Genomic DNA, 12500 nt, shown 5'->3' on the forward strand with positions numbered 1-12500 from the left:
GTCCTGCTTACTCGCCGCTGTCTAGAGAGGCTCCGTCCTGCTGACTTGCTTCTCTCACCTCTCCCTGATTCACTGTGACATGTAAGAATGTTAGCTTCCTTAGGCAAAATCAATATAGCTTTATTTTCATTTCATCTAATATTATATTTCAGGAGAGAGAGAGAGAGACAGAGACACACACACAGAGAGAGAGAGAGAGAGAGAGAGAGAGAGAGAGAGAGAGAGAGAGAGAGAGAGAGAGAGAGAGAGAGAGAGAGAGAGAGAGGGAGACAGAGAGAGAGAGAGAGAGAGAGAGAGAGAGAGAGAGAGAGAGAGAGAGAGAGAGAGAGAGGAGAGAGAGCGAGAGAGAGAGAGCGAGAGAGAGAGCGAGAGAGAGAGAGAGAGAGAGAGTGAGAGAGAGAGTGAGAGAGAGAGTGAGAGAGAGAGTGAGAGAGAGAGTGAGAGAGAGAGTGAGAGAGAGAGAGAGAGAGACTAGCCTATAGGATGAAGAAAAAGCCATTCTCATATATCCCAAAAGTCCTAAACATGCAAGCCATACCACCACACATTATCAGCTTTCTAAGTACATTGTGTAGACTGTGTGCTGAAAGCCCATTTATAGAATGTTGGCCTACCCTACACAACCATACTCTTCTGCCTTAACCCAAGCTGTTTAGCCTAATTGCCCTACATATGTCAGCACATTTTTTTTTCTTTCTTTTTAAAATATAATCTAAAAGCCTACATTTTGGTGGCAGTGGTTGGATTGTGTGTTTTGGCTTGGCCTACAAGTTCCCTGTCACCTGGTTGCATGGTTAGTATCACAGGGGTATACAAGAAGGGCTTCTTATGATCTTACAGAAAATGAAAGAGAATGAGAAACAGAGAAAAAAGGGAAAAAATGAGAAAATAGACAGATGGAGGCAGGGATAAACATCCTTTATCCATATACAGAATACAGTCTTACTGTTTTCTCTGCCTGTTACTACTCCTGGGTGATTCTCCTTTACGGCCACTCCTTCTCTGTGAGTCTCGGCGGATAAAAGAGTTCTCAGAGATAGGCAGACTCCTTAGGCTTGATGGTCCATACTCATCTTGGCTGCGCAAGCTCACCCTCGGAGACTCACCACGTTTGAAATTGGAGTCTGAGTTGGAAAAAAATGCTGAATTAATCATCAGAGGCACAATGACAATTTTGTGTGGAATATATGAACCCTGATTTATGTTGATGAACCTTGATTTGCATTGATATGATCTGTAAATAAAGAAATAGCACCCAAGATAAGGAAGGTGTCAAATCAGCAATCAGCATTTATGCACCTATATACAATATCCAAAATTGACCATAAAAAAAAAAGATAAGTTATGTATAATCACCAAAATGCAAGCATAAATCGCAAACAATGTTTCAGAATTGTTAAAAATAAAAAAGAAATAAACATGCTGAAAAACAAATGGCAAAAATAATCATAAACCACTAAACATGAAATCTGTGAATAAAAAAAGCACACAAAGGACACTCAAAAAAATAAACACCAAGACAGACAACAAAAAGGCATAAATAGCATCCAAAATACGAAATAAAAAGTGCATTTTTTTTTGTTGCTTACAAAGTTGGCTTCATACCACACTCACTCTTACTATACAGGCGTAGCTGGTTCTCATTTTCCTCTATTTCGGTTAAGGCCTCGGTTAGCTAAAAATAAGGGAGATTAGCATGGCCAATTCAAGCAAGCTTTAATTCCTGATATGAGCAAGTTCTGGTTATATGTCTCCTTACAGGAGATGGTATTAGTCCCTACTTCCATCAGATTAATTGCTATACATACAAGCATAAGCATTCAGATACTAGGATAAAACACTGCTGCAATAAGAAAAGAACAAATAAAAGTACTTATATCTCCTTTCTAACTGTGCCAGTGTTTCACTTCATTTTCAACTTTTTTTCTTTCTTTTTTTTTGTCATTTGTATATATAGAGGTACCCTCTAAAAGAGGAAAAGGGTTCACGTGAATGACCTTCATGGCCTGTTCATTCAAAATTTCATTTAAATGGTTTACCACCTAGATATCAAAATATTTCACTGCTTTGGAAACTTTTTATCACAATCCAAGAAAATCATTCACATTTAGGTATGTACAAATAGGATTATCATCAAAAAGGCAGCTTTACATTGTTTCCTTATTTTTTGTTAAAGAATCTGAAAGTAAAGCACTAGTTCTAAAATACCTTCTAGGAATATATTAGTCACAAACTATGAAATTTCTTATAGACTATGTAAGTTGAAGAAGGAGCAGGGGATCTTTAGACACTGCGAATAAATCCGTAAGATACATAATACCAAATAATTTATACACAAACCTTATATGCTAAAGTCTCATTGTTTAGTTCTAATTGTCGTGAAGCTTTCTCTAGCAATGACACCCTGTCAGTCATCTCAGCCAGCTTTTCCTCGGACTCCTGCTGTGTTCGTTTAAGCAGTTCATAGTCTGTGCTAACCTGAAGAAAATACAAAAAAATATATGTAAATAAATAAACTACTCAGAGGAATATGTATTTGTGTCATGTCAATGGTTTGGTCTTACAATAATCTATGTTAGTTCTTTTACAATTTTCAATATAGCTTTAAAAAGAAGTTTACATTCCACTGAAATATAGAAATAAAAAATTGCTTTATACCTCTGGAAGTTTCATAGTGAATTCTATACTGATAAACATCATATGCTGACAATACTCAACAACAAAAAGAATATCTCATGCAATTATTTACACTACCTCTCTACAAAAATAATCTGCATCTTCACATTTTATACCTCTGCCAGTTCTTCCAAGACCTGACTTCCTTACCTTAATAAGCTGCATAGTCAGTTCTTTCTCCCTGTCTGATGCAGGCTTAGTTCGGGCAGCTGTGAGTTCTTCATTCAGTTTTGCCCTTTCCACAAGTAAGTATGCTATCTGTTTGAATAAGTAGAATACAAAAATCTTTATATTTGCTGTTGGACCAAATTAAATAGAGTAGAAGAATGGATAGTTGTGCGGTATAATACTAATTCTACCTCTATATTCTAGTCCGCTATAATAACACACACCAACAGAAAGTACAGTAAGCAGATAGGATAAGCTAAATCCATAAAAAAAATAATCACAAAAATTATAAAAATAATGAAAGGATAAACAAAAATTATCATAGTATTATATGTAAGGATGACCATGATTCTAATAAAAAAGATCATGATGATAATCATCCATTTGTTAAAAATTATGATACTGTAGGCCTAAAAGAAATTAGAAAAGAATAACTCAGACAAAATAAAATCACAATACATAAAATGTTTTTTTTGTGAAACACAATTCACTCAAATTCTACGTGTGTGCCACATTAGTGGAGATCATTCCAACAGCCAATGAAAAAGAAGACAAAATCAAACACATTTTCATTGTCATCTAGTTGTAGATTTCAATATTTGCTTTGAAACTCAACAACTCAAATATCAAAAGGTTATATCTATTTGCTAAAATCCCCGGTTATATTGCTTGACCATTTTAGTGGCTATTACCAGGCTAATTTTCTTCATGATATTTTGAGTGTAATTAACATTAATAGAGAACTTCCTTCATTTTGCATGTGCAATAAAAGACACTCATTGTAAGTGCAAATCCCTTGCAAAATAAATAGGATTATAATAAATATAATTTTGAAATTATGATAGTTAATGCAATTTTTTAAATATTTTTTCTGAAATTAGCTGAATCATTGATACAATATACATCACCAAATTGTTTTATTGAAATAACAAATGAAGATATTTTATTCCATCTGCACTCATATGCATTTTAAAAAATTCTAAAGAGTAACTCCACATCATTAATATGTTTACTTAAACTACGTGGAAAAGCAATGAAGTTAGACCATGTGGCAATTCTGATCATGCTATGCAATGTGTACAACATTTTGTCTTGCAGTACAAGTAAGTTATCATAACATTCCCTTGCTACTTACTGGCCATCACTATGCTCATCATTCTTCATGTAGAGAATTCCCAGTGTGCACTACACAAACTGCATCTAGCACAGTTCTACTGAGATGCAGAAGTAACAAATACGGACATGGTTCTTAGATCTAATAACTGAGTCTTTGAAACATTGTTTTTTTGTTTGTTTTTTACAAGGAAATATTACAAAAGCATTCAGTTTCACAAATAATTTCACCCAAGATTCTCCAAACTCCCCATTCTCCCTGAAAAATACACACATAATACTTCCTATTGTTAGTTATGTCAAGACTTTACAGCAATGTGATGTCACGAACCTGCTCTCCCAGGGTGCTCTGAGCTACGTCCTCCAGCCCCTCATTCAAAAGCATTGTACCCACTGCCTGCGTTCCGGCAAGGAGAGCCTCCAGATCTTCCTTGAGGGTCTTTACTTCATCATCCAATTCCTTGACTCTTTCTTCACATTTTTGACGGAGGTGTTCAGTGTACTCTTCGAGTTCCTGAAAGAGAAAGTAGGCAAATGGGTCATACTAACTGTGATCTGGGAATCATAAAATAATTCAAATTAGAATTTTAATTTCATGTTATTCTGAGCTACTCTATTGCTCTCACTCTTACTACAGAAATAAAAAATTACAGCATAATACTTTTAAATATCACAATATTCTAACCATAATATAAGTAAAGAAAATGCAGTTAGATAATATAATTAATCTTATATTGATTCAAGACCTAATTTTGTCATTCTTTACAAAGCTGACACAGATGATTTCAAAACACAAAAAATAGGCTCTATCATATATTGTACAAGGGATTAAAGCCACAGGGTAGGTGATAAGTTTATTTGTTTGCTTATTCTTATACTCTATTTTCACCAGAGAGAAAAAAAATGTATACTTCCAATCCAACCATAAGTGAAGTGGGCGTTGCCAGGATTTTTATTTTTATTTTGGGGGGGGGGAACATTATTCCTCCTTTTTTATAATATAATGAAATGAAAAATTAGTCAGTAATTAGATGGTAAGCCTGCCAAAACCTGCCTGGATTTCTTTTCACTATTTTTTTCATTATGCATAAAACACTCACTGTCCTCTGATATATTTTGTCCTGTTTGGCAAGTTTCCTTCATCCACATCATGATATCGCTCCCCCTCCTCCCAACCATATACTAACTCCCCTTGCACAAGTAAGCCCTCCTCTGCCTGCACCAATGAAACAGTTATGTTTTTTCACCTTTATTTTCTTGTTAACCCACTTGCGACGGGTGTCACACATGCGTGACATCCGGAGTAAGGACCATGACCGGGTGTCCCACTGGTGCGATGCTAGATCAGAGCTTGCACTCTGATTTTGTTGCAGGTTCCTGGGCATATCTCACCCAGCCAAAACCCTGATTTTTTTTTTCTCTCTCTCACATTCTCCGCCCCTCCCCCACACACATCACATTCTTACATATATCTCAATATTCTAAAAATACATCTATATACACATCAAATTTCATGTTTTTATTTACATATTCATTGTATCACTCCACTTTCACTGTTACATGAGGAGTAACTGTAACATTTTTTTAAACTATAGACTCTACTGGCTCTCACTGTATTTAAAGCAAGACAGTGAAATACATATTCTCTTGTCTATAAATGTGAGCACTTCAAATGCCTGTAACCAAAATTTGCCCTCATGAAACTCAAAAAAAGCAAGCCTTTTATGCAGTTTGTAGGGATTAATATAAAAAACAGTGAAGCTTGACACCTGTAGCCTTAGTAATGTGTCTTAGTATTAAGTTTTTCTTGAGAGTAAGAGGATCATAACAAACCTCCAGCTAAAAACATCAGAAAAAAAGCAATTAACTGGTTGAAGTAGAATTTTAAAAAGACTAAACTTAAGGTAACTTGTGCACACTTTGTAACAGAATATTTTGTAATACATTAATATGACTAATTTTATAAATTTATGTATACAATAATGAATTCCATAGCGGGCAATGTATACAATAATGAATGAAGTATACATTTTAGTACAAGTTTATGTAATATCATAAAAAATAAAAATCTTTATATTGGTGCTCCCCTCTGGCACAACTAGCACAAAGTTATAAGTGTGTTCTATTCAACAAAACAAAAGCCAAACAAACACAAAAAAGCAGCAAACAGGTCACCTCAAAGGCAGTGGCAAGTGGGATCAAAGCCATTTTATTTTGAGTAACTGGTTCAATTTATTTGTGGGCATTGGGTTAACACTGGGTATGCAGTTGGATCTTATGTGAAAGATGGGAACAGTACTTACACACATTGCTATCAGCACTTGCCATGGAAAAGAATACATTGCTTTTGTAAGCAAGAAAAGAGATGTGCTTGTTGATTACATGATGTTAGTTGAAACAATCTTGTTTTACATATTTATAAGTGAAGCCCAATTATTTGCTCTAAGGTATATTCCTTTTTAGTATTGTTCATACAATCCTATTGTAAAATTTATTTCTCTGTCTTAAATGTTCCTATGTAATAATTAAAACTTGATCTTCTTCTCACTCTCTAATAGGGCAGCAAAAAATTCAATCATAACACAATTTACAAAAATCTCTTTGAAAAAGCAATATCTCATATTTAAATTCATACCTCCTTTTCTTGATCATGCTGTCTCCTCAGTTTATCATTTATGTGTCGTACTGCTTTCAGATTGGCCTCTGCATCAACTAGCAAGCGCCACACTTGAAGAGTCTTCAAATTTTGATCTTGCGTTTCCCACTCCAACCCTTCAAGGCTGAATCGCCTCTTCATAGATGTCCATTCATCCTCTGTCTGTTAAATGATTTTCAAATTAGCAATATCCAACAGGGAAAAAATGTAATATAAACAAATAGTAGAAAAATATAAACAAATGTAATCATACTGTCCCAAAAAATGGGAAAAGAAAAAGCAATATGTATTTCAGATGTAATCCTTTTAAGAAAAGAATACTCACAATACTGTCATCCCCATCCATACTGTCTGTTGTAAATGATACAGTGCTCTACAATTCCTGAAACCAACAATCCTCAGTATTATACACATTCAAAAGTACAATTAAAATAACTCCATACAGATAATAAAACTCTACATATAGCAGTAAATGGTAACAAAATGAACTGGCGGAACATCAAGTAGAACAGCTTTTTTAATCATAGCCTGAGATACCCCAACTTTGGTACCCTCTCTGAAGTCTGCTGAGAGATGCTAATTTCTTGCATACAACTAGCTGGTAAGGTAATCTTAGTGGTGATTATAAAAAAATAACAGAGAAGCATTAGATTCAAATAAGATATCTGAAGGGTAATATGAAAATATTTATATCATGATAGCATTCTTAGAGAAAGTTTAATTCCAGAATGAATCTTCAAATAAAGTATGATCAAACAGTCACTATAAGAAGTATGAAGGAATATCAAATAAATAATTTGAGCAAACAGAATATATGGAAGAGGTTCTTTTCATTTTGTTACCTTCGTATACTTGTGTTTAAGCCTTAAATTCCATACCATTTTACAATAAAATGCAGGTAAGCAATTTAGTAGTGGGTTTCTTTCAAGGCACTTAATAATGATTTCTATTTGGTCTATTCCAGCTTACATGAAATATGAGTTGTGTTTTTGGGATCCACTGATAAAATGCAAATCTTATGAAACTTGAAGACATCTCAATTACTTTTCTGAATCCTGTGGTAATATTTATACAGTTTGCCTACTTCTCATTTGATTATGCTTCAAGATGGGACATACGGGGTTAATCTGAAAGAGTTTTGCTATATCCAATACTCATAAAAGGAATTGAATGTAAAGTGATTAGGCCTGATGAAAATATGACACAAAATGATACTGAAGATGAAAAAGTGTTGAACAAGCAGTTATCCTATATCTAATAAGTAAGGAATTATAGCAAATCAGTTAACACTAAAGATTATATTAAGACAGGCAGGAGTTCAAATCAATGTGTGGTAACCTCTACAACGTCTGATTTTAGGTGGACATTATATACTCCATAATAAAAACTTTGCAGGTAATTCATGTGAGTATTTTGACAATATTCACATCTGATATTATCTCTTATTTTCACCTTTATGGTATCAGAATGATAAGCTGCAGTAACATAATATATAATACAGAATACTGATCAACATTAAAAGAAAAATATGCCATCATAAATTTCAATTCCTATCAATGCCCATCCTTATTGCCAGGGTTAACAATGTAGGATATTTGTGGACTACAAAGTGGAAACAAGTCAAATTAGTCTTCTAAATAATTACCTTTTTTAGTTCCTAGTATTATCATATATTAAGCCTGACTGACAATTCTGTTATCATGAATCTTAGGGAAGATAAGATGTAGTGTATATTCACATTAGCTCAACATCTACACAAACTATTAATCATAAGACTGGAAATATTGACAAGATTAATCCACTTGTACCAGGTATATGCAGCATCCATGGTAGACTTTTCTTATTAGATTCACAAACTCTTAGTCACCAAGAAGCTGTTTAGTTTTCTTATCATTCCTGACCTCACCTATACACCCCACTGATTTATTTCTTGGACGAGAAGATATTTCTAATACCATTAGTATCTTATCAATTATCATGGTTGCCACCATGCCTCAGTGATTACAGTATTAAGGTTAACCCGTAGCCAATGGGTGGCATATACGTACATGCCATGGCTGTTGTGGACCGAAACACGGATGGCATCGTATCCTGCCCATTCCTGCGCCACTGTTTATCTCCAATAGTAGCGGCTTCATTTATAAGGTAAAGATTTTTGGTAATGGCACCTATAATGAAGGTAAACCTTCAAAATTTTAATATTCTTATAAATCAGCAAAATAAAAGCTTTTAGGTCCTAAATGTCACTCGCAAACTACCGATCAAGCTGGGCGCAAACGGGAAATTGCTGATACACACCAACAATCCCATTCTTATGTCCACTTTCCAAACATTTTTACCGGTTGGCAATTAGTTAACAAGCATCCTCTACATATATTCTGGTAGAATACATGTAGACGATTAATCCTTATTTAATGATAAGCATCATGGGCGTATTGTTAATGTATAACCTACACTGATATCGATACAGCAATCACACAACACTATACAAAAACCAAGTCAAAAGTTGAATTATTTCTGTACCAAATGTTTTTTTTATATAGGAAATGCTATATATCAAATATATCTTAGATTTCACAAAATTATCAAGTCTATATACTGTCAGTCCTGAAAGACATACCATCATAAACTTTGATTGTATCCAAAAGCACTAATATCACACAAATAATGGTTAGTGCATAAAAAAGACCAGCTTCGGAAAAACAGCCATCACACGGGAATTCAAATCTAGAGCACCTGGTTACAGGAATACAACAATCAGTATGGGGTTAGGATGGTTTTTGGCCCATATGACTCTCTTTGTGGTAGTTTTTTCTTTAAGGATGGGGGTTCATCCATTCTTTCATTCAAGTTGAGGACTGTCTCTGATCTTTAACCCCTAAAAATGGAAATTTCTTCTAATAATTCTGCCAAACAAATTGCAATTATTTTGGTATCATTAGATTCCACTCAATCCCTAGTTTCCAAATATATAAAAATCATTGTGCTGAGACCCCCCAAACCCTCACATTCTTGGTTCCAATAGCAGAGGAGGGTATGAAAGGTACCAGGGAAATTGCAGGGCAAAATATGAACAATCTACACACAATCAGTCACTATACTGTCTAATGCAGGGGGATGTTGCCCATGTGACCCCCCAACCCCTACCCAAAGATACAAATAATCCTCCACATATTCATGGCAGGAGGGAGCATACGACCAATTGGCCGTTGCCAAGTCTGTTTAATGCTCTCTCCTGCCATGAATACATATTTTCCTGGGCAGGAGTTAGGAGGCAGTAGCCCCCAGAGGGGTGTCACAGGGGGCATAGCCAATGATTTCTATATGGTTCAATAACAGTTGGCAGAACTATTAGAAAAAATTACCCGAATGATTACGCATGCAAATTCTAAGCATTCCACTGCTAATAACTCAGCTAGTTAGAGGTATCTTGTGAATGTCAAATGACAGATGTCATGACAATAACATATTGTCAAACAATCACTATTGCAAAGATAAGTAATATTTTACCATATGCACTCTGGCAGAGCAGATCTTGGACTGGCTCCTTATTTGAGGATTAGGAAAATTTACAACAGATAACATTCAGGATTACCATTTTTGTTCTCTGTTCTTCTTTTTTCATCCTGTTTTACCCCATAATTTCACTGATATACTTCATACCTTCCTCTGCTATCCGGACTTAACATATCAAGATTGTCGGCTGTGATTGCTACAGAAATTATCATCAGATTCGTTCTCATCACAAGAATAAATCTGATGATGTAAATATTGTCTGGTAAGTCACAATTATCATAAACAGTTAAATTAACAAAGATTAATTACCAAGGAAGTCTACTTGCTCTATTTTGCCAGAATGCATACAGTAGAGGTTTACTAGCCTATTGCCGAAGTGCAGAAAGGCATAGATTCTCATAGATCACTTTATTGTCTCATCAATCTAATTAGACCTCCTATTGTCCCTACACAGCAAGTTTGAAAGGGATAAAACTACTTAATAGGGGCAGATTATATGAAATGCAATTTACTGATACCAAACACATTAGTTTCTAAAGTTTTCTCAACTTTTGTAAAGAATCACTTTATCGGGTCATGACAATGTGTATTACTTTATTTCATTTTCACTAATGTTTATTATGGTCAGAACATACCCCTCATCTATAAATCATATGTTCTAAAAACTTTGACACTCAACATTACTTACTTGACAATTTCTCCAAACTGTCAAACTTACCGATAATAGTCCAGTGTCAGATATTTAAATGCCCTACTGAATGACAGGTGAGTACCAGGTGCGTCGTCTCACCTGAGTCACCTTCGGAACGCACGCCAAGCTGTTTATGCTCATACAGCACAGTTTGGACTTTAGCGCATAATATTTGTACTTTGCCGTAATGCCTTTATTTACCTTAAATGAATACCTAAAGTGGTTAAGATTGCTTTTGAATGTTTAGGGATATCTTCATAATGATTCAGAATAATGATAAGAAAACTTTGTAGGCCATTACGAATGTGAATTCTCGAAATATCTTGCCAACTCTTCAAGGTTTATTTCAATATGAATACGGAGATCATTTATGATATTATACGATAAAACAGGTATAATATTGTCAGCAGTTACCAAGAGTGTAAAATTGCACTCGAGAACAATCCTCAAATCAACCAAAGTGCTACTATCAGCAAAACTTACATACAAGAAAACAAAATGTGCCAGTTATAAATCAGTGTTTATTTACATTTGACGTCATGATAAGTCATGACGTCATTACCTGCAAAAGGGAGAATCCTCTTAATCATATAAGGCGTTCTGTCAACTTTTCTTTTCTTCTGCCAACAAATCTAACGTTACTTTTCAAGTTATTAACATTATTTTCTATATATCATGATTATCGTTATTGTTATCAGTATCATTATTTTTTTTTAAATCTCTCAGTAGTAACACCAGTCTAGTATTAGTATTTCCTGTTATTGTTTTTGTTGTAAAAGTAGTATTAGTAGATGTTCTTGTTGTTGTTGTTCTTTTTCTTCTTCTACGTATATCATTATTATTATTACTATTATTATTATTAATAATATCATTATTATTATTATTACCATTATTATTATTATTATTATTATTATTATTATTATTATTATTATTATTATTATTATTATTATTATTATTATTATTATTATTATCATTATTATTATTATTATTATTATTATTATTATTGTTATTACTATTATCATTATTATTATTATCTTATCGTTATCATTATCAGTTTTTATTATCATTATCATTGTTATTATTATCATTAATATTAATATTATTATTATTATTTTAATTTTTATTATTATTATCATTATCATTATTATTATCATTATCATTATTATCATTATTATTATTATTATTATTATTATTATTATTATTATTATTATTATTATTATTATTATTATTATTATTATTATTATTATTATTATTATTATTATTATTTTCATCATATTCATCATTATCATTATCATTATTATTTTTGTCATAATTATTATTACGATTATCATTATTGGTATTGCTATTACTATTATTATTATCATCCAAAAATATTGTTATCATTACTATAAAAAATAAATATTATTGTTATTGTTATTATCATCATTATTACTATCATTATCATTGTCATTATTGCAAATATCATTATTAATGTTGTTACTATTATTGTTATCATCATTATCATTATTATTATTATTGTCATTATTATTATTGCTGTTGTTGTTGTTTTTATTGTTATTATCATTATTATTATTGTTATAATAATTATTATTGATATAATATCTGTCATTATCATTATCATCATTGTTATCCTTATCATTATTATTATTATTATTATCATTATTATTATTATTATTATCA

At 33.0% G+C, this 12500-nt stretch overlaps 1 protein-coding gene across 1 annotated transcript; it reads right to left on the reverse strand.

Annotated features, from left to right (window-relative positions):
• On the reverse strand, positions 1–10954 carry LOC113829997 (CAP-Gly domain-containing linker protein 1; the record flags this gene model as incomplete). Its single annotated transcript, XM_070126285.1, is given in 9 exon segments — positions 1–72; positions 947–1124; positions 1615–1675; positions 2341–2478; positions 2827–2934; positions 4289–4471; positions 6593–6775; positions 6939–6995; positions 10848–10954. Coding segments are annotated over 8 exon segments (944 nt in total), but the record flags the coding sequence as incomplete, so codon positions are not given.
• Between the last annotated feature and the right edge of the window lie 1546 nt (positions 10955–12500).

The sequence above is a fragment of the Penaeus vannamei genome, chromosome 10, assembly GCF_042767895.1.
Source record: "Penaeus vannamei isolate JL-2024 chromosome 10, ASM4276789v1, whole genome shotgun sequence".
In the NCBI taxonomy this organism is placed as follows: Eukaryota; Metazoa; Arthropoda; class Malacostraca; order Decapoda; family Penaeidae; genus Penaeus; species Penaeus vannamei.